Source organism: Talpa occidentalis, unplaced genomic scaffold (genome assembly GCF_014898055.3).
Source record: "Talpa occidentalis isolate TD23 unplaced genomic scaffold, MPIMG_talOcc4v2.1 talOcc4.14, whole genome shotgun sequence".
Lineage (NCBI taxonomy): Eukaryota > Metazoa > Chordata > Mammalia > Eulipotyphla > Talpidae > Talpa > Talpa occidentalis.
In genome coordinates this window covers 2355877-2376574 of record NW_023601433.1, presented here as the reverse complement: position 1 = coordinate 2376574, position 20698 = coordinate 2355877, and the positions used below count along the sequence as shown (strand labels likewise).

Below are 20698 nucleotides of genomic sequence, written 5' to 3'. Positions count from 1 at the left end.
ACTGTCCACGAGGCCAGAGCCACTCCATGCTGGGCCAGGACTCGGCGCCTTCTGGATGTGGGCCCTTGGCCACGCAGATGGCCCAGAAGGGCCCCAGCAGCGGGCGGAAGGACCAGGCTCGGCGCCCGCCTCCTTGCACAGTCCTGGGCCAGAACCAGGCTCTGATGGGTGGGCTTCCCCGTGCAGAAGCTGGCCCCGCCCTGTGCCCCGAGGCCTCCTCCTTGGGGAAGCACAGCAGACACGCAGCTCGGGGGCAGCAGCAGCAGTGAGGTCTAGAGGTCTACGTGACTGAGGGCGCCCAGAGGCCTGGCAGAGCAGCATTCACTCCCGGGCCTGGCGCAGCCTCAAAACTCATGCGCGGTACAAGGCCCTGGACGCGCCTGGGCTGAGGCAGGTCCAGCCCTGCACCCGCCTTGTCTTGTACCTCCGTTTCCTGGCTGAGAGGGCGCCAGGGCGGGCCTTGCCCAGCAGCCACTGCCTCTGGGCCCCAGAGCTGTCCACAGGCTGGTGGGCAGTGGCTGCCACCCTCTGGCCGGCAGGGGGAGCGCCGGGCCAGGCCGCCCTGAGGCCCGGGCTGGAGCAGGAGGGAAGCAGTTCCGGCCCTTCCAGCTGGGCGAGGAGCAGCCGGCCCCTGGGAGCCTGAGTTTGATCCCAGTCACCTGCCTCCGGCTTTGTAACTGCTCTGCCCTCCCCCTCTCGGCCAGTGCAGCCCTCAGGGTCCCCCAGCCCCCATCTCCCCACCACCGTGGAAACAGGGATGGAAAAAGAAATACAGCATGGGCCTGGGTTTCCACCAGGCCCCCTGCGGCAGCACCCGCCCCCCACATGCAGAGTCCCAGGGAGCTGGCCTCCGCGCTCGGCGGTCGCACACTCTGCCCCCACATGGGAACCCGAACGGAGACTTGCAGGTGTTAGGGCCAAAGGGGGGTCTGTGTGCCAGCAACGGTGAGCGAGACGAGCCCTCGGGGCAGGGGGTGAAAGATGTTCCCATCACGTTTATTTATTTTTTTAATTTTTTAAAAGATTTATTTATTTATGCATACAAGAGCTGGGGCACAGGCCAGAAGTGCGGGAGTGAGAGGACTCACCAGAGACAGAGTGGGGAGCAGAACAGGCGGATCCACTGAAATCCACTGCTGAGGGAGCAGCGGGGAGACAGGAGAGGGCTGCTGTGCCCTGTGGGCAACTCCCTGGCCGGGGATGGACTCAGGCTGCAGTGGCTGGCGACTGCTGGACAGTGCTGACTTAACCCCTGTACCCCGGAAGGCCTGTTCCTGTGGGCTTCCACGCGGGGCATCAGGCTGTGAGTTCTCCCCACAGGCACTGTTCTGCCTGGCCCTGCTGCCCGATGTCTGCACTCCCGGGACCCTGGGCAAGGTAAAATCTCTGCCAGCATCCAGGCTGTCAACAGAAGTAAACGCCAGGTTTGGGGGCCAAGTCCAGAGGGGACCAGGATGACTGAACCCAGCGACAGCGCCCCAGCCATGTGCGAGGCTGTCCTATGGAGCCCCACCAGGAAGAGTCGCCCCAGAGGTCGCATTCCGGGTAGCATATACAGGCTGTGAGATGGCGTTCTCAGCGGAGGGGACTTGGGTCACATCGTCTCCACCTGAAGACAGAGGAGGAGGCCACCTGGAGCTGGTCTCTTCAAGAAAGCCTGCCAGGGCAGAGGCTGGTCCCTGAGTGAGACTCTTCTTGCCAGGAGAGACTGGCTGTGCTGCGGGCAGCAGATCCCTGTGCCCAGGACAGCCCTGTGAAAACGGATGGGGCTGGTCTGGGGTCCCCAGAGGGGTCTGTGTCACGTGGACAGGCAGAGCAACCCTCCAGGTGGCGGCTCCGGGTGTGGGCATGTTAGGGGAAAAAGGCAGTCCCAAAGCAAATTCCATACAGGCTTTGTGGACTCCACCCCCACCCCAGGCCAAAGCCAAAGACACTGGAACTCCAAATCCCATCACCACCAAAGGGAAGGTGGCTGGGACCTGAGGGTGGGGTTAAGCAGCCAGGTGGATATAAAAGGCAGACACGTGGGCTTTGGGGAATCCCCCATTTTTGGCTCTCTGCCAGCTCGCAGCGTCCGGCCAGCTCGGAGAGTGACTTTGGGTTTCCAGGTCGTCGGATCGGGTAGGACGCATGAAAGACTTTATTTCCCTATTTTCTCCCTGAGTTGTCCATTTTCCTTATTTCTTTTTCTCTTGTAAATAAACCTTTTATGAACCCTTTTGCGTGTGTCTGTAGTAGAGTATTCATAAGTCCCTTTAAAGCGCGCGGGTGAGGACCCACAGCCAGGAACCCGTTTAATATCGGGGTTGCTCTATAACAGGCACTGGGACCCGTCGGCCACCCGCTGGTCTGCTGAGGCCCTGGCTGAAGCTGCAGGCCCCTGCTGTGCCACACCCACTTAAAATCAGCTAGGGTGCCAGCCAGTGAGCTCTGCTCCACGCGGCCCTGGGAGCAGGACACGGCTCAGTCACCCCTCCCCATGGACTGTGGCCTCCTGCAGATGGCAACACCCGGCAGCAGTGGGCATGCCCCTAGCCAGCCCCACCCACCCGCTGGCCTCCCCTCCCACTGCGTCGCCGCTGCACAGGGACAGCCTGTCTGATTGGCCACAGACAAGGGCTGCCCGTGTTCTCCAAGCAGAACGTAAAGGCTGTTTTCACGTTAGACAGTCTCGATCCCTGTGTCCGTTTTCCGCATGGGCCGCGCTGGAAGTATGATCTCCCAGATCCCCGCTCGGAGCCAGACAGGAGCCTCCTCTGAGCCCGGCCCCGCCCTGGCAGGCAGGATCCAGCGGCCCCGCCCGCAGCTTCTTAGAGTCTCCCCACGAATCTTTAATGAGGCCTTTTCCATTTAGAAAGCCCTGCACGTTAGTGATTAAAACAATTAAACAGTATAATGACACAAAATGAAAAAGGCGCCCGTGGCGTTATTCCCTGGTTACGTGTGTACCCGCCTTCCGGGAACAGCAGGTCCACGGGCAGACAGCCGCCACACAAACACGAGCGCCCCCTCGCTCGGCCTGCTCCCCCGCGGCACACGCTGGCCCCGCACCGCCCCTCCCCCGCGGCTGTGTTTAGGGGCTCTTGCCCCACGGCTGCCTGACGAGACAGCACTGCTCTCTCTCCCCACTTTACGGGGGGACAGGAAGAATGGAAAGAACGTGAACTTGTCTTCAAAGCTCAGTTTTAAATACCCCTCACCTCCTCCTGGGTGGGGGTGTCCAGCGCTCCATAGCACCACTCCAGCACGCACCCCCATGGCGCCCCTGCAGAAACCCGCTGCTTTGCTTCCTCTACTGGTGAATAACGAGCTAGCCGTCCTCCGCCGGCTCCCACACAGCGGGTGCCCGAGCCCAGGTCAAGACAAACGTCAATTTAAAATATGTCACCATGCTCACGGCAGCGTCTGCCCTGCTCCGAAACTCACCGGGACGGCCTCCCCACCACGGCCAGCTGCCCCGCCCCGTCTTTCCCCTGCTGGGGGTCTGGGGTGGGCCTGATGACCCCGCACTGGCACAGGAAGCTGACTGTTCCCACAGACCGTGATGTTTGTGACGCTCTGCTGTGGTCTCCGCAGAGCCGCGGGCCGGGCATTGGCCCTCAGAGCTGGACATGTGCTGGCGCCCATTCAGCCTGGAGCTCGGGGGGCTCAGAGGCTAAGCGCCTTCTCCAAACCCACAGCGGGTGACCCTGGGTCCGGGCCGTGGTCCCGAACATCCCCACAGCTTCCTTCCCAGCGGCCGCCCCATCACTGTCTACACGGGGCCTCACGTCCTTCCGAGCCCTTTAGCCAAACTGACCTCACTTCACCCAGGGCACCTCCGCGCTTCAGCTATCTGGAGGCCTCCCAGCACCGTGCCAGGGGAGGAGAACTTGCCTCTCCAGGCCCTCCCCTAGCCCAAGGTGGGGTGGGCGCAGCCTGAGTCCTCTTGCCCCCCCCCCACCCGGGACTCCCCAGAGATGGTTCTCTCAAGGCCTGGCCCCTCCCCACCACCAGGCCGCCCACCGCTCCGGGGCCACCCCTCCAGGGCACACCGCCCACGGCAGCCGCCAATCACGACGCTCCTTCCTGCCATGAGTCCACCATGGCCGCGCGGAGGCCAGCCCAGCGCAGCCCGCCCCCCAAACAGCACCGCCCCGCGCGGGGAGCTGGCGGGGCAACCCTCGCCAATCCCAGGCAGGGGCGGGCCAGGGCGGGCTCTCTGGCCTCAGCTCAGGTGAGGTGCCGCCCCCGCCGGCCACACTGCCCTGGGCCCCGCCATGGACCCCGCGCAGGCTGCGCAGCTGGGCGAGGAGGTGGCACAGAAACTGCTCCAGTACCGGCAGGACGCGTCGGGCTGGACGATCTGCAGGGAGAGCGTGAGTGGGGGCGGGTCGGGGGCCTCTGCGCTGGGGCTGGGGTCCTGGGCCTCGCCCTCTCCTGGCGCCTTCCCTGCCGAGCAGGAGGTGCGCGGAGGGTCCCGGAGCTTGTTCCTCTAAAGACCACGGGCCGGGGGTCCCGTGACCCGAGGCGAGCGCTGTCCCCGGCCCGGGGGCCGCCAAAGCCACCTGGTAGGTGAGGGGTCAGGACTGGCCTCTGCTCGGGCCGCGGGGACACTTGTGTGGGCTCCACACAGCAGAGTTTTCAGGATAGCTTCGTCACTCAAAGAAACAAAACAGTCTATTCAGGGGCTCAAGCTCCTCTGCCAGTGAGGAGCCCCCACCCCACCCCATGGGGCTCGGCCTCCTCCCAGCGGGCCGCACCAGGCCTCTCCCGGCTCCAAAGTGATTCTGTGCCTTTTGACAGAACGGAGTTTCCGTTTCCTGGAGGCGGTCCGCGGAGTTCCCCGGGAGCCTGTAAGTGCTGGCAGGGCTGGTGGGAGGCGGCACCCCGCTCCCCGCCTCCCCTCCAGAGCCGCCTCTGTGCTAACTGAGCCGCTGCTAGCACACTCCCGTCCGTCTGTCCGCAGGCCGGGGCGGCGGGACCAGCTGCCCGCCCGGCCAGGCCGCCCGGAAGAGCAGGACAGACGCGCGGGGCGCTCGCCTCAGGCTCCTGTTTGTGTGCAGGTACCGCGGGGACGGCATCATCCACGGGCCCCCCGAGGCGGTGTGGGAGTGCCTGAGGCCGGCGGCTGGGGGCCTGCGGGAAAAGTGGGACGACAATGTGACCAGCTTTGAAATTGTCCAGAGCTTCACTGATGTAAACCTGTCCACACCCTCACCCAGGCCTGACGGAGGGGGCGGGACACCTGACGGGGGCGGGGGGGCGCGGGACACCTGGCCAGGGAGTGCCCCTCACCCTGGGCCCAGCACGCAGGGCTGTGGGGGCTGCCCGGTGACCAAGGGCCCAGCCCCAGGGCTGAGGGAGAGCCCAGGAGTGCCAGCCTCTGGGCCTCTGCCCCTGGGCCTGATGAGGTGGTGCAGGCTGTGGGGCCATGGGCCGGGTAGGTGGCACTTCTGGCCTGGCTCCTCGGGAGGCGTGTCCCCTCTGAGGCCTCTGGACGGTAGCCCAAAACACCACACAGGTCTGGGGTGCCCTCTAGACCCTGTCCAACCAGAGCCGCCGCTCCCCAGAGCGCTGCAGAGGTGGGTGGCCAAGGACGCACTGTCTCCGTCCTGCCCCCAGAGTGACTGAGTGGTGGCCGCAGCAGCGGAGCCAGCTGGATGGCACTGACCAGCAGCCACTGTCGCTTCGAGGGCGAGGGGCAGCCTCAGCCCAAACTGGAAACACGTTGGGGGCTGCGGGGTGTTTGGCAGGTGGTCTCAGTGGCCTGGTGCCAGGGCAGGGGGTGGACCCCGTAGGGCTCAGCGGGCGCCTTATGCCAGCTCACGACGGGGCGTCAGGGCAGTCACCTGCTCTCAGGATGGTGGGTGGGGCTGCCCTGTTTACACCGCACCCCAGCACCTGTGCAGGGGCTGCAGGCCCCTGCCCTCAGCTGCCCTCAGGTCAGCGGCCGTCCTGGGGCGGGAAGGGTGCCTGGGCTGGATGGTGGTGGCTGTGGCCACAGCTGGGCCGTCAGCCGGGTGGCCTTCATGGGCTGGCATTGGGGGGGCCTTACTCTGGACCCCTTCTCCGACACCAGGGGGTGAGGGGGGTGTCCCTCCCATCATGACTCTGGCCCCTCTGCCTGGACAGACTCTGTGTGTGAGCAGAACTGCCACCCCCTGGGCCGCCATGAGGCTCATTGCTCCCCGGGACTTCGTGGACCTGGTGCTGGTCAAGACCTACGAGGATGGCACCATCACCTCCAATGGTGAGTGGGGCCCCTGGAGGCCGGCCGGTGTCCAGGGGCTCTGGCCACTACATCCTCTACACCATTGCCGCCTGCTGTTGCAGCCATGGCCCAGCCAGCATGTGCCCGAGACATGCCGTGCCCCACCCACCAGGCCACTTCCCGGGGAGCCCACACCCTCGCACCCAGCCTGCCTCCCAGGAGGTCCAGGAGGGCTGGCCATGGTGGCCTGTCATTGGTGGAGACTCGAGGGGGCCGCACCTGCAGCTGATGTTCTGGCTGGCGTGGGGCGCTGGGACGGGGCATGTGTGTGCTTGTGGCGGGCGTTCACATGGGGTGGGGTGGGGCCTTGGCTGAGCTGCCCCTGCAGGCCCTGACCCCACTGCACCCATCTTCCAGCCACCCATGTGGAGCACCCGGCGTGCCCCCCACAGCCGGGCTACGTGAGGGGCCTCAACCACCCCTGCGGCTGCTGCTGTGAGCCTCTGCCGGGGTGAGGGCACCGGCAGGGACGTTGCGGTCTGGGGTGATGGCGACCTGGGTGGGGGCAGCGGTGACATTGGGGGGGTGGCGAGGCAGAGCGGGTGGAGGCCTAGTCCCGGCCCGGAGTGACCCATGGGGTCATTCCTGCAGAATGGATGCAACCCTGCCCCCTCCCACAGGGACCCCAGCAAGACACGCGTGGTGGCCTTCTTCCAGACGGACTTGGGCGGCTACCTCCCGCGGAGCGCGGTGGATGCCTTCTTCCCCCGCAGCATGGCCGGCTTCTACGCCAATCTGCAACGGGCAGTGAGGAAGCTCCAGGGCTGAGTCTCCAGAGCTGGAGCCGGCAGGACCTCCACACCCCAAGGGCCCGACAGCCTGACTCTGGCCTCTCCCGCCTGGGCTCTCGCTCAAGCCCCCGTGGCCGTGCATCTCCTGGGGTGCAGAGGTTCCTGAACCTGTGCCGCCTGCCCTGCCCGGACACCTCCCCTGGGGCTTGTGGCTGACCCAGCCGGCACCTGGGTGCCCAGCTCCAACCCTCTGGCCACCTCTGCTCCCTGTTTGCCAGAAGGACCCCTGTGGACACCACTGGCCTCTGCCTCCGTCCCCAGCTGGGCCAGGGCGCTGACCATGCATCAGGCTGGACGCTTTACAGCTTGGGCCTCAGGAATAGAGTCAGGGCCTCGCCCTGCTTCCTCTGAATGGCTGCTTCTCTTCCCTGCGAGTCGCCCTCAGGCTTGGAGCTGGAGCTGAGCCGGCGGCCAGCGGGGACATGTGGCTGGGATATGGGTGGGTCTGCACGGGTTGGGGGTGCTGCCTTGGAGCATGGGGCCAGCACCCCAACCCCTCTGCATGCTGAATGCCCCTGGTGCTCCCCCCACCTTCCTGGGAGGGTGTGCCACCCCCTCAGCTGTGCCTGCTGAGGCCACTGCCTCTGCAGGGAAGTTCCAGCTCGTCAGACTCAGCACAAGCAGAAAACCCTGTGGGCACTCACTGCCTCAGGGGGCCACTCGGGGTCCAAGAGAGAAGGTCCCTCCCTTGTGCTGAGCCACTGGCCTCCTCAAGAAGCCATGGCCCCTTCACTTCAGCTTCTTCAAATCAGCTGCCCGCCCCCAGCTGACCTGCGGCAGCGGCGCTGGGCCCCCAGGGGCTCCCAGCACAGATGGGGCCTAGGCACCCCTGCCTTGAGCAGGAGTCCTCTAGGCTGAGGCTACCAGGCCACCGGGGGCCCTGGGCTGGCACCAGGCTTGGTTGGGTGAAGCACCAGATGGGGTGTCAGGCTGACATTGGCCCTGTCTACTGTTTGCGCTCCTCTGAGACTGGGGCTTCTGGGGCTTCCGGTCTTTCACACATGGACAGACACCCCGCCCCCAGCAGAGTCCCGTAGGGACAGGAATGCTGAGAGAGGCCAGGCCCAGCAGTGGCTGCTGCTTCCCTAGGACCCACCCACTGTCCCGACCCCCGCATCCTCCCCCCACACCCACCCACACTCACCCTGTGGCTGCGAACAGGCGCCCGGAGCTCGTGATGAGATGGCCAGCTGCGTGGTCTGGTCCCTGCCCCAGGACAGCAGGGAGAGCCTGGGGCCGAGACGTAGGACAGTGGTGCCAGACATGAGGGACCTCAGGCGGAGTGGGCGGGGCACCCCGCAGGAGGCAGAGTCCTCACAGAAGCTGTGGCCGGCCCGGGGGCCTATGGACACTCATCTCCCACCTCCTCCTACAGGCAGTCACTGCAGTCACTGCGGATTCGCCTGTCCTGCGCATGGCGCCGAGCGTTCCCCACACGTCTGCACTCAGCCTGTGGTCCCGGGCTCCGCGGCACCAGGGCGGATGCTGCTGTCGGGTGTGGCCTGTCTGGTTGGGCTCCGCAGCCGCTCCTGGCCAGCCCAGCAGGTGTCCCAGGCAGTCCCGAGCACCACACCCATCTGGTGTGGCAGCGAGCAGCGGCGGGCGACCCCCTGCCCCTCAAGCCTGTCGCCCTGCCTCTGGCTACTCTGAGGGTCCTGCCTGCCGGCTCCACCATCCACTGGCTGCAGCCAGGGGTTTGCTCTGTGGAAACAAGGTGTCTCCCCAAATGGCCCATGACTCCCCCTCACCCCCACAGCCTAGGCAGGCTGGGTCCAGCTCTGACCGATGGGACAGTGGATATGAGGGCTCCACTGCCCCTGAGCACATGGCCCCACACGCGCCCACAGCAGGACATGGGCCACAGCGGTAGGCAAGTCCGTTTATTCACTGCACTGGAGCCACCTGTGAGCCCCCCGGCATCGGCCCACAGTGCCCCCTCTCTAGACACCCCTCACCGGGGGCACTCCTGGCCCTCCCGCCAGGCAGCCACAGCCCTTGTGGCCCAGCAGCGCGCAGAGCTGCAGGCTTCCGTATCTGTCCCTCTGTCCAGCTGGGCCTAGGGCGCGCTGGCCGCTGGGGCCCCCGGGGCCGGGAGGCTCCTCCTGATGACCACCTGCACCGGCCCGTCGGGCAGGGACTTGATGATGTTCCAGGCCTCCAGCCTCGTCAGGCCCCCCACGGCCGTGCCCGCCAGCTGCAGGATCTGGTCCCCGGGCTGGACCTGCGCCGTCTGCTCTGAAGACGCCCCTGGAGAGCGGAGGGCGTGAGAGTGGGCGGGGCCTGGGGTCACAGGCACCCAAGGACGGAGCCACCCCTGCCCCAGCAGGCCCGGCCTTCCTGACCCGCTGGCTGGTCACTCACCTTTTCCTCTTCTCGCATTTTAGATTCCTGCTCTTACTTCAAATTCACCCGCGAGGAGGGAATCCTCAAAACCTCCACCCGGAGCCGGGACCTGCCCGCCGCTCGCCCTCCCCACCCTGCCTGTGTCCTGCTGTCTCGGCCCCTCCTGCCCTGCCGCCCGGGGGGCCCAGGCCCCGCGGGCCCTCACGGCACCTTCGACAGCTCCCTCCTCCCGTGCCCACTGCTGGGGCTCAGCCACCTGCCCAGAGGGAGGAGAGGCTGAGGGCGGGGCTCACGGTCCTCACAGGAAAGCCAGGCGCCCGCACTGGGCTGCCCTCGCCCCGTCCTGGGTGAGCAGAGTCTCCGGCTTCAGCGCCGGCCGCGGCCCAGGCAGTGAGGCAGGCAGGGAAGCCGACTCGGCCATTGTGTTCACTTGGGGATTTCTGACTTGATTTTGATTTGAGAACTATGCCGAGTGCGTATCGCCCCTCCCCCACCACCCCCCTCTCCGCCCGCCTCCTGCCTGCCCTTGGCCTGCCCCGGCCCCCGGCCCCCACCGGCCCACCTGGGCCCCGCCACTTGGACCTGGCATGGGCGGGACAGGGGTCTGAGCCCAGCAGAAAGGGCAGAGGAGGCCGGAGCCAGCTGAGACCCTGAGGGAGGGCTGGCCCAGGGGCCCGGGCTGGTGGGGAGCATCTGTGGCTGGACGACCCTCAGTAGCCTTGGGGCTCAGCCGCCCACGGAGGTGCGGAGGGGCAGAGGGGCGGGTGCAGCCTCACCTTTGAAAATCCTGTGGATGGTGAGAGGCCTGTCTCCCTGAAGGGAGCCCCTGCCCCCTTCCAGGCTGAAGCCCAGGCCAGCCGCTGTCTTCTCCAGGGTCACCGTGTGGATGGCGGCCTCTGCTGCGCAACACGGCTCATTAGGGGTGCTGCGGGGCCCCTGTGCCCACCACCCAGCCCCAGGGCCCAAAGGTCCGGGCGCCTGCCCAGTGAGCTTACCAGGTCCTGGGGCACTGTCACTGGCCGCAGGGGCAGAGGCTGCAGCAGGGGCGGAGGCGGCGGGGTCGGGCGCGGCCTCGGAGGGCCTGCGGGTGACCACCACAGCCTGCCTGGGCTCCCGTGCCTGCCGAAGGGTGGCCAGCGCATCGCTGTGCGAGGCCCCCTTCAGGGACTTGCCGTTGATGGAGAGGACCTCGCTGCCCTTCTGGATGGTCCCTTCCTGGGAGGCCAGCCCGCTCGGGAACACCCTGTGGACCTGCACGAGCGGGCGTCCGTTGTCCGCCCAGCTGACCTGGTTCCCATCCCCGCCTGCACCCTCCCGCCATTGCAGGATGGCCCGCCCAGCCCTCCCCACACGCCCGCCCCCGGCACCGCGGGCCATGGTCCCCCACCTGCTCCCCACCCACCAGGAGGACTCTGTATGGCCTGTGATGTCAGGACCGCCGGGCAGGCAAGACGCTGGACGCGCTGCCTCTTGCTGCCCCTACTGCGTCTCAGGCCCATTCGAGAAACGCCTCCCCAGGAAGCCAGGCGTCCCCAACCTGGCCGTGAACCTTTCTCCCCCGCCACCCTAGCCCTTCCGCTGGGCTGGGGGATCCACGTCTCATGTCTGCACCTCGGCTGCTCTGATGAGTCAGCCTCACTGCAGACTGGGGGGACCCAGGTGGCGAGCGGCCACCCCCCAAATCTGCTACAGGACAACCAAGTCACCCAATGCCCCGGTCAGCCCCGCGTGGGGAAACTGTGTCCTGGGGGCAGACGGGGTTGGCTCCTCCCGGCCAGAAGCCTCAGTGCTGCCCACGCGCCCTCGGTGCAGCCCCGCCCGGCCTCCCCACTCTCCCCGCGTCGGAGTGGACCAGAGAGCCCGGACACCGGGCACAGGCCAGGTTTGGGGCGGATGCTGCTCAAAATGCACGTTGTCACCTCGCCTCTGAGCGGCCAGGGGCCCAGGGTGGCCAGCTCGGTGGAGATCCCCTGCCCAGGGCCACGCAGAGACACAGCTCCTCTCCCGCACGCCAGCCCCTAATGCAGCTGCGCCCCCTGCCCCCAGACCTGTGGCTTCTCGTGGCAGGAGCTCACAGGGCAGGGAGGGCCCAGTGCCAAGCCGGAGCCATGCTCATCCTCAGCGGGCAGGGAGGCTGCAGCTGGAGTGCGCCCATTCGGGGGCCACTGTGGTTCAGAGAACTGGGGCCCATGCAGTCGCCCTGGGGTGCAGCGGCCAGCACCCCCCAGGCCTGGGCCAGAGGAGACGCAGATGCCCCTGCCCGTCCCCGGATTCGGCAGGTCCAGACAATGGGCTGCGCCAGGAGACTGGGCCCCTCCTGCTGTGCCCAGGAGCCCAGGGCTCCCCCTCCCCAGGCCTCATCCACCACTCGCGTCAAACCCCCACTGGGCACTCACCGTGACCACCTTGCTCTCCAGGTCTGCACCGCCCGCCAAGCTGAAGCCCAGGCCAGCCCCCTCTTCCTTGTGTAAGACGGTGACGTGGATGCTGTCGAGCTGCTACAGAGGGACAGACGTGGGTCAGTGTCCTCTGGCCACCGCGGGGCCTGTTCCCAGTGCTGGCCGCTGGCCACCATGACTCAAGCCCCGCCCAGCGCCAGGTCCCCTTGCTTGGCAAGCCCATCGGGGTCCTGAAGGGTGGCCGCGCTTCTGGAGCCAGGGGACTTGGGGGAGTGTGTCCAGCCCCCGCGTGTGTCCAGTCCCTGCCTTGCCCACTGTTCCCTCATGCCTGGGTGGGCAGAGCAGTGGAACATGATCACCCAGGGCTTGGGGTCAGCCAGCTGGGCTCTGCAGAATTGGTGGCCTCTCCTCTCCCGTCACTCGGGGGACACAGCAGTTGCAAGGATGGCCAGTGGCCACCTCCGCCCAAAGCCACCAGGAGTCCACCCTCACCGCGGCCACTCCCCTATGGGCACCTGGGGGGCCACACCGGAGTGTGAGGGGAGTGGGGCTTTGGCATGACAGAGAGGGCGTGGGGCCTGCCAGTGCTTCTCTGTCCCCTGGCACTTCCCCTGGATGGGTATCCTCTGCCCGTCCCCTGAGCCCAGGGACTGCCGTGAGCCAAGGAGCGAGCCCAGCCTGGACTCCAAGGGCCCCCCCCCATCTCGTCCTAAGATGACGCAGGATACACACAGGCAGGGCGAGCAGCTGCAGATAGAGAATCCCTACCGGCGCGGCGGGCCGGGCAGGCCCAGGGCAGCACTGACCTTCAGCGCGGCTTCATCCAGGCCCTTCACCTCCTCGACCAGCTCCTTGAGCTCCTCGGCACTCAGCAGGGAGAGGACAGACTGGCCGGGCAGCGGGGAGCAGGGGTCCCGGTCCTCGGCCGCTGCGGGCTCCTTGAGGCCCTCCGTGTACTCCCGCAGCTCCGAGAGGCTTCGGGGAGAGGCGCAGGAGACAGCGTTAACCAGAGGGGACGCCGGCCGGGCGCAGGCCAGCGTGGGGTCCGCTGAGCAGCACGGAGAGGAGCGCGTGGCCGCGGCCCCCAGCAGCCAGCCTCGGCACCGCCCCCGCCCCCTGAGGCCCAGCCTGCGGCGGGCACTGTCTCCGGGCACAGCCCCGTGCTGGCCCTGACGACGGCTCCAGCCCTGCCCCCGGCCAGCGGGCCGGGGCCCCTCCAGGGTTGGCAACTATTTCTGGTGCAGCCGCTCAGCTTTTGCATCCCAGTGTGGGGTCAGCAGCGGGGACGGCCCCTCCCATCACCAGCCCCCCGGCCCACAGGTGAGGGGCCCTCAGCAGCTCCTCTGTGGTGGGGCAGGCATCCTCTGCCCATCCCCCAGCCCAAGGCCACAGCGGCCAGCGCTAGGGGAGCACCGGGTGACGCCGCAGACATCTCTACCCCTGTTCTGCACCAGGCCCCAGGCTCCCACTTCCACCGGAGAGAGGCTGGGGGAGCAGCAGCCTGGGCGGTGGGTCACCCCACGGGCCCCCAGGCTGGGCAGAGCCATGGCAGATGCCTCCCGGTGCTGGCAGGAAGGTCAGAGGCGCCTTGGCCCCAATCTCCAGGTGGCCCCGGGGCCAGCCCCACCCTCACCCTCACCCCAGGGCAGGGAGCAAAACACCTCCATACAGAGGTGTACTCACACTCGGCACTCACAGACACACCCGGACACTCACACCTGGGACTCACACTCACACCCGGGCATTCACACTCACACCCTCAGATACACTCACGCCGCCCCTTGCACACACACGCTGGGAGGCCAGGCGGCGGGTCCGAAGGGAGCAGGCCAGGCCGCGTCACTCACTTGAGCGAGAAGCCTGTGTCCGGGGAAGGGGAATAGGCTGCGCGGGGGGCTGCTGGGTCTTCGCTGGCCGAAGAGGCCCCACGTGGGGGGCTGTGTGGGCCGAGGGCCCCCGCGAGGGCGGAGGGGAGGCACAGCAGGGAGCGCATGACGGCCGAGGACACCTGGCTGCTGATGGAGTAGAGGCCGCCGCCCTCCTCTTCCGGCTTCGCCTCGGCGGCCTGGGGGCGGCTCAGGGGGAAGCTCCGTGCCCGCTGGCCAGGTGGCTTGACCCCCGCGCCCACCCCCAGTTGTGTACAGAGCAGCCTCAAGGGGGGCTCCTGGTCGGGGGCAAGGGCTTTCTGACCGAGCTGCACCCCCAAGGACGGGGACCCTGTCCCCCGGGGGGCACTGGTCTCCGAGTCTGCGGGGGGGCCTGGGGGCTGCAGCTCCTGTGCTGGCTGCTGCGGCTCAGCATCGGGGGGCACCCCTCGCATCGAGAGGACAGGAGCCCGTGCGGGGGGCTTGGCCGCTGCCCCTGCGGAGCCGGAGGGCTGGAGGCTGAGTCTCTGGGCGCACCTGTCGGGCAGCTGCGAGGCACCGAAGGTTTCGAAGGAGCTGATCCTCTGCCTGATGGAGGTGGCAGCCCGGGAGGTTGGCCCTGGGGGCTCCCTGGTGGAGGGGGCTGGCAGGCCTGGGGAGCCCGGGGCGGGGAGCCGCCAGGGTTCGGTGGCCCTACTCCTCAAGCCTTTCAAGCTTTGGCGAAACCAGGCTGGCTTGGGTGCCACGGGGGGGCCCTTCTTCACCGTGCTACCCTCGGTCGACTTGGTGATGTTGGGGGCCCCCCCCAGGGCGTCCGGCGTCAGCGGAGTCCCATCCCGGAGGGCCTGTGTCCCAGACTCTTCTCCCAGGCTGGCACTGGGCTGCAGCGGTGTGTGGCCCTGGCTCTCCCCCATGAAGGGGCTGAACAGGTGCTTGATGCAGTCGGAAATCCGAGCCCAAGGGTCTTCGGGGCCGGCGTCAAGGCTGTGGTCCGTGCGAGCCTGCCGCCGGAGGAGGGGCCGGGCTGGGGACGCCTGTGTGGCTGCGGGGACAGGCCGGCACGTGCGTCACACTCAGGGTGCCTCTGCCCCGAGTTCAGTCTCGAGGCTCTGGAGGGGGAATGGGCAGAAGCAGGGGACCCCTCACGGGTTGAGCCAGCGCCCCGGACCATAGGCAGACCCAGGGCCAAAAGCAGGAGCTCCCTCATGGCATCAGGGTCTGCAGGACCACCCGCCCCTCTTCAGTATGCAACATCGGGGACCCCGACCCCTGGGGCGACCTGTCAGCTGAGCCAGGCCAGACCCTGCTCCCGGTGCCCGCGGCCCTGCCCGGTCCTCCCAGAGCGCTCATGGAGAGCAGGACAGTTAAGGCAGTGCCCCTCCCTTCCACCGCAAAGCCAGCGTTCACGCCTGGCCCCCAAAGCTCGGCCCAATGTGCCCTCTGACAGCGAGGGGAGGTGGCACCTTCCCGACCCCAGGTGGTCCCCAGGCGGCAGACCACCAGGAGGACCCTGCACGTGTCCTGTGAGCTCACCCGCCCCCAGGTCCTGGCCAGCACACTCAGCTGGGCGCCCACCCTGGGGCTGCCAGGAGGATCCAGGAAGAAGGCCCGCAGGACCACCCCGTAGTCTGGATGGCCTTCCTGGACCCCCACGCCTGACCAGGCTCTGATGTCATCATCAGGACGCTCCGGGCCTGGGAGGACTCAGGCCCAGCCCGCTCCACAATCCTGGGCCAGGCCAGGCAGCACCCGGCTTTCCTGCAAGTCTGAGTGACCCGCAGCCGATCTGTGGGCAGAGGTGCCGCCCCAACTCCCGGGGGCATGGAAGGACGGCCCCCAGCGTTGAGGCCAAGTGGACACGTGGCCAGGCCTGACCACCTCCCGGCTCAGCTGAAGCTGCCTGCCCTGCCAGGGCACCATCTCTCCTGCCCTCTGCCTCCACGCTGGCCTCCGGGAGGCACTGCCGGCATCAGGCATGGAGGACTGCAAGCCCTGCCTGGCCGCCCCCGGCCCTTGCCAGCCCTGCAGCTGGGTGGATGTGGGGGACCCACAGTGAGGGCTGCACCAGCCCTGCAGGAGGCGCCTAGAGCTGGGCCAGCCTGTCAGGCCCGGGGGGGGCGGGGGGGCCCAGGCACCTGCCCTTGGGACTCGCAGCACCCCACCTCACCGAGCCTGCCCCGGCCGACTGGCCTGCCCACCCAGAGGCACGTGCCACCTCCGGGGGCCGTGGGGGTCAGCCCGCCACCCGTTCCCAGCCCTCTACCCCAGCCTGTCCTCTGTCCCACACCTGGCTCTCTGGGCCCCGGCCCTCCCCACCCGCTCTCCCCACGCCTCTCACGGCTCAGCGCCAGCTCCGGAAGTGTTGCCCGGCACCTCTGGGGGCTGTGGCCCTCTGCTCCTGGCTGGAACCCACACTCCTTCCAGCAGCTTCTGTGCCTCCCACAAGGGCCTGGGCGCTCCAGGCGCACCCAAGGAGGGCCACGGCCCCCCATGGGGAGCCCCCTGGGTCATCGGGCATGAGAGTGCTGGCGTTGCCCCCAGAAGCAGCTGGAGGCAGGGAACCCCATGTCCACTCAGCAGCTGACCTCCAGGAGGGCCTTTCTCCCCGCCCACCCCAGCACGGCCCGCCCACCCCGCCCTGGCCAGCCCCCATCCGCCACCTTGGTGCAGGGATGCCTCAGGCTCTGCTGTGGCACCCATACCGACCCTCACACCTGCACCCATGCCGCCGGGGCCCTGCCTGGGGCCTGCCTCCTAGAGCGCGGTGCCCACCTGGGCCGGCACCCCTCCTGCCCGGAGGGCCCGGTGTGACTGGTGGCGTCCCGGCTGCAGGTCCCAGGCAGCCGCCGGCCTGAGGGGTGCTCCCAGCTAGGTCTCCCAGCGGCGGCCGCCCCAGCGGTGAAGGCTCGCTGGCTTCCTGTGGTGTAAACAGGAAGAAGACGTGTCAAATGGTGCCTCCTGCAGCGAGAAGAAGGCTGGAGGGTCCTGTGCCCTTGGGCCACCTGCACCCCGACCAGGGGGCCCACGCCCCCCGCGCCCTGTGCCCCGCCCCTGGACTGCAGGGTCTTCTGGGTGGGGAGGCACTGCTCCCTGCCACGCTCCCAGGAGCCCCCAGAGGGGGACAGAAGAGCCAGAGCCGGGGCAGACACTGCCATCTTGGCCTCAGGGTGTGAGGCCGAGGCCACATCCCCGTGCTGGCCAGCCAGGGCCTGGCGCCAGTGCCTCGGGGGTCCCTGAAATGAGCGGGGTCTCAAGCCGTGTCTCGGGCACAGAGCCGGTGGGCGAGGGGCCAGGAGGTGGGGAGGACGCACACGGGCTCAGCGGGCAGCACGTGCACCTGACCGCCGGGGAAGCTTGAGCTGATTTTCCAGAAGGGAAGAGAAAGAGCCTTTGGTTGAAACTATCCCAAAGGTCGTTTGGGTTGCGGAAGTTCAGTTCCCTTGAGTTGCAGTAAGCGAGAAAGACTTGGGGGTGTCAAAGCAGAGCAAGGAGGGCCTTGGGACCCCAGGCAGAAGGAAGTGTGGGGGCGAGGAGAGGGCCACAGTGGGGGAGGGGGAGGGGCCCGCTAGGAGGCTGGGGCCAGGCCTGGAGAGCAGCAGCAGAGGCTTCCTGTCTGGTCCAGCTGCACCCCCACCCCGAGTCCCTACCCCCCAGAGGAGTGGGGGGCTGGGCAGGGTCTGCGGCCTGGGGCCCTGCAGAGGGAGAGGAGCAGCTGGCCCCTGATGCTGGAGGGGGCAGGGCAGGGCAGGGCCACAGGCCGCTTCTAGAAAGTTCCCTGCAGAAGTGCTTCCCCCTCCTGCCGCCTCCCTTGGGGACACTCCCTCCCCCACCTGATCTGCCCCTGGCAGGCTAGGGACCAGCAGACACGGTGGGGGTGGGGGAAGGAGGGTGGGAGTGGGGGAGGGAGGGTGGGGGTGGGGGACCCTTCCCCCCCACCTCCCCCTCCCCGTCTCCAGGGGCAGAGCCAAGCCCCACGCGCTGGGCCAGGCTTTCCCAGCCTGCCATCCTGGCCTCTAAGGCGGCCCGAAGGATGAGAGGTATTTTCTCAAGGAAGGGGGGAGCACAGCTCCGCCCGCCCCCACAGGCACATCCGCACCTTCTGTGCCTCCGCACCTCGTGACCTGGCTTCCGCACCCCCAGGCACACCCCCACCCCCACTGCATATGGCTAGTGGGGCCAGGGGCAGCTGTGGCCAGCAGCACCCTGCAGAGGGAACTGGGCGCTTCCTTCTGCTCCAGCCGAGGGGCCCCAGTGCTCCAGAGAGCACAGGCCGCACCTGCACCATTAGGGGCGGGCAGGGACTACCCAACCAGAGGAGTGGGGGGCATGAGGGAGGCGGCACAGCCACAACAGGCAGTGCCTGGCCCTGCTTGGTGCTGCCCCTCAGGCGCCTGGAGGCCGGGGAGGCCAAGGCCCAGCCCCCAGACCGCAGAACAGGAGGGGGCGGCGCGACCGGGCCCTCTCCTCCCACCCCACCGCGGCCTCCATCTCAGGGAGACTGAGGGTGACCCTCATGGTGGGGGATGGGGGACACAGGGGAGGGGGAGAGGGATGAGCCGCTGTGGCCAGAGCCACGCTCAGCTGGATCTGCCCAGCCTCAGCCCCTTCCCTGCAGCAGCCCCGCGCTCGGCTGAGCCCCCGACCCAGTGGCCGTCCTGAGGCCAGTGCGGTGGCCACCGCGACACCACGGCCAGGCCCTGCCTTACCTGGGAGCGCCCAGAGGGCCCGGGGGAGTGTCTGTCTCTTCCGGGCCCTTCTGAGGGTCGCTGTCGCACTTGAAGTACTTCCGGGGTGGAGGCTTGGGCTTGGAGGACGTGGGTTTTCTCACCAGAATCTCAAAGGACTTCTTTAGCCTCAGCGGGGGCGGGCCGTCCTGGCTGGCGGGGGGAGGCGGGCTGTCGGGGGGCAGCCTGGACGACCCCCTGGGCATCGTAGGGGGCTGCTGCCCGCGCTCCTGCCCTAGGGGCAGGCTAGTGCCTAGCACATGGACGTCCAGGTCCGAGGGCGGCTGCTCCCCGCCGCTGCAGGGGCTGCCCCCAGGGGACCCTGACAGGTAGCTGCTGTCGCTGCTGGAGCGGGCCATGGCCCTCTGGGCCCTGCGGTGAGGGGGCGCCCAGCTCTTCTCTCTCTCCGTCACCAGGGCCGGCCGCCCATGCCAGCTGCTGTCCAGTCTTTTGACACCTGTCAGCAAAGAGCAGGGGACCCCATGGTCAGGACCAGGCCCCCCGGTCAGCATCAGGCCCCCAGCCAGCACCAGGCCCCGCCCCAGAAAGCACCAGGCCCACCGGTCAGCACCAAACCCGAGCTCTGGCGCGTCGACACCCGTGAGGATGAAGCGACCCCCTGTGCTGGGCCCGCCCCAAGCCCTCCCTGCACCCCGAGCTGAGACTGGGTGAAAAAGTCTCCTGCCCCCCCCCCCACTTTTTCCTAAAAATGTACATAAAAATTTATTGTGAAGTTTGGGCGAAATGGTACACAAGTTAGTTCAAGGTCTGAGCTGGGAGAAGGCGGCGCGGGCCAGGCGTGGCATCACATGTTATTTCTAAGGAGCCATGACCGCGGGGGGGGGCCGCTCCAGGCGCGGGTGTGGCCGGCGCAGCACAGCGGGGCTGCGGGTCACCGGCGTCGCACAGGGGACACGGCTCTTCTGATCTGTCTCCGGCAAAAAGCAGTAGCGTGGGGTACCGCGGGCCACCGCCCACCTTCCCGGCCGAGTCTGGGGGCACGCACACACCCTGCCCGCCCGCCCGCCCGCCCGCCACCGCCTACCTTCCAGGCCCCGCGGGGGCCGGTCCTTTCCCAGCCTCACCTGCTCCACGGCCTGGGCCACGGCCTCCTGGAGCTGCTGCTCGGAGACCTGGAGGGGCCCCGGGGTGGCTCAGACACCAGACGCTGGGCAAGTCTCGCGGCCCCGGCCGGCTCTGCCCTCCACCCCCTTGCAAGTAACTGGCCATCCCTTGGGAGACTCCTGGGGGGCTCCAAGCACCGCTGGTGTCCTCCAGGAGGTCCAGAGTCTGCAATAGTGGGGTCCCCATGGGAGGAGGAAGGGAGGGAGCCCCTGGACTGGCTGGACGGGGGGCCCTTGGGGTGGGGGGAGGCGATGTGTGCCTGCAGAGGTGTGAGCCTGCACCCCAAACCACGGTGTCACAGAACACTGTGGCCTCAATTAAAAATTACAAAATAAAGTGAAAAACATAAGCTAGAAAAACAGAACAAGGATAAAATCTTAATATGAGCAAACTCTGGGTTCGTAGGTGCTCCCCACCGGCTGGGAGTCGGGGGCCCCTGCCCGCTGCCGTCCCCAGCTGGACGCTCAAGGCTGAGTCCTGGCCCACACCAGACTGAGGGGCAGGGAGGTGACACCGCCAGACCCCAGAGCCCCGGGCGTGGCCCCGCCAGCCTGACTCGGTCCCAGCCTCCCGCCACCTCTCAGCCGCCCAGGCCCGTCCTCCAGGAGGAATCGGGGGTGGCCCTGCCATCCTGGGCCCCTTTTCCAGGGCGGGCTCTTCCCAGCTGCTCTGCTCATCCACCTCCCCCGCACCTCCTCACCAGTGAAGCCCCTCGGGTGCCCACTCCACCCCCTCTCCTAAGCCAGGCCTGTCACCTCTGCGAGTCTGTCCACCGCAGACACTAGCCACCACCACCCCCGAACAGGTCTTGGAATTTTGGCGCCAAACCCAGGCGGTAGAGTCTGTTCTCATTCCTCTCCTATTCCAACATCAGGGCGAGAGAGGGTGCCCGGCAGGGAGGGCGCCCGGGCAGGAGAGGGCGCCCGGGCAGGGACGGTGCTGCGGAGTCACCTGTGCATCCGGGTGCCGGCTGACGATGATGGGGACGGGCCCGGGGGCGCAGTGGCTCAGCACGCCGTAGGCCTGGTTGAGCGTCAGGCAGTGCACGGGGGACGCGTTGATCTCCACGATCTCGTCACCACACCTGGGAAGCACGCGGGCGGGTCCGTGGGCGGCTGAGGCCACACTGGGGCCCCTCCGGGCCAGGCTCTCCCCGCTCACACCCCGCTGGGGGCGGCGTGTCCGGTCCCCTCACAGG

The 20698-nt window shown here is 67.8% G+C and overlaps 2 protein-coding genes across 3 annotated transcripts in view; one reads left to right on the top strand and one right to left on the bottom strand.

The window, feature by feature from the left end:
- Positions 1-4217: 4217 nt before the first annotated feature.
- STARD5 (StAR related lipid transfer domain containing 5) lies at positions 4218-9079 on the top strand. 2 transcript variants are annotated; one of them, XM_037509992.2, is made up of 6 exons: positions 4218-4358; positions 4786-4835; positions 5046-5178; positions 6115-6232; positions 6611-6704; positions 6874-9079. In XM_037509992.2, the coding sequence occupies exons 1-6, from the start codon at positions 4260-4262 to the stop codon at positions 7019-7021; spliced, it is 642 nt and encodes a 213-aa protein (XP_037365889.1). In that variant the 5' UTR covers positions 4218-4259; the 3' UTR covers positions 7022-9079. The 2 variants fall into 2 exon arrangements, with proteins under 2 accessions (XP_037365889.1, XP_037365890.1); XM_037509993.2 differs by lacking the exon at positions 6611-6704.
- The window catches only part of IL16 (interleukin 16), a 27052-nt gene continuing 15273 nt past the window's right edge, over positions 8920-20698 (bottom strand). Inside the window, exons 9-19 of the mRNA XM_054695455.1 lie at positions 20452-20584; positions 19421-19508; positions 18358-18832; positions 16549-16568; positions 15990-16100; positions 13634-14693; positions 12593-12761; positions 11784-11885; positions 10383-10638; positions 10164-10286; positions 8920-9291 (exon numbers count right to left, since the gene is read on the bottom strand). Coding sequence (XP_054551430.1) covers positions 9101-9291; positions 10164-10286; positions 10383-10638; positions 11784-11885; positions 12593-12761; positions 13634-14693; positions 15990-16100; positions 16549-16568; positions 18358-18832; positions 19421-19508; positions 20452-20584 — 2728 coding nt within the window. The 3' untranslated portion in view covers positions 8920-9100. The remainder of the gene's footprint in view (positions 9292-10163; positions 10287-10382; positions 10639-11783; positions 11886-12592; positions 12762-13633; positions 14694-15989; positions 16101-16548; positions 16569-18357; positions 18833-19420; positions 19509-20451; positions 20585-20698) is intronic.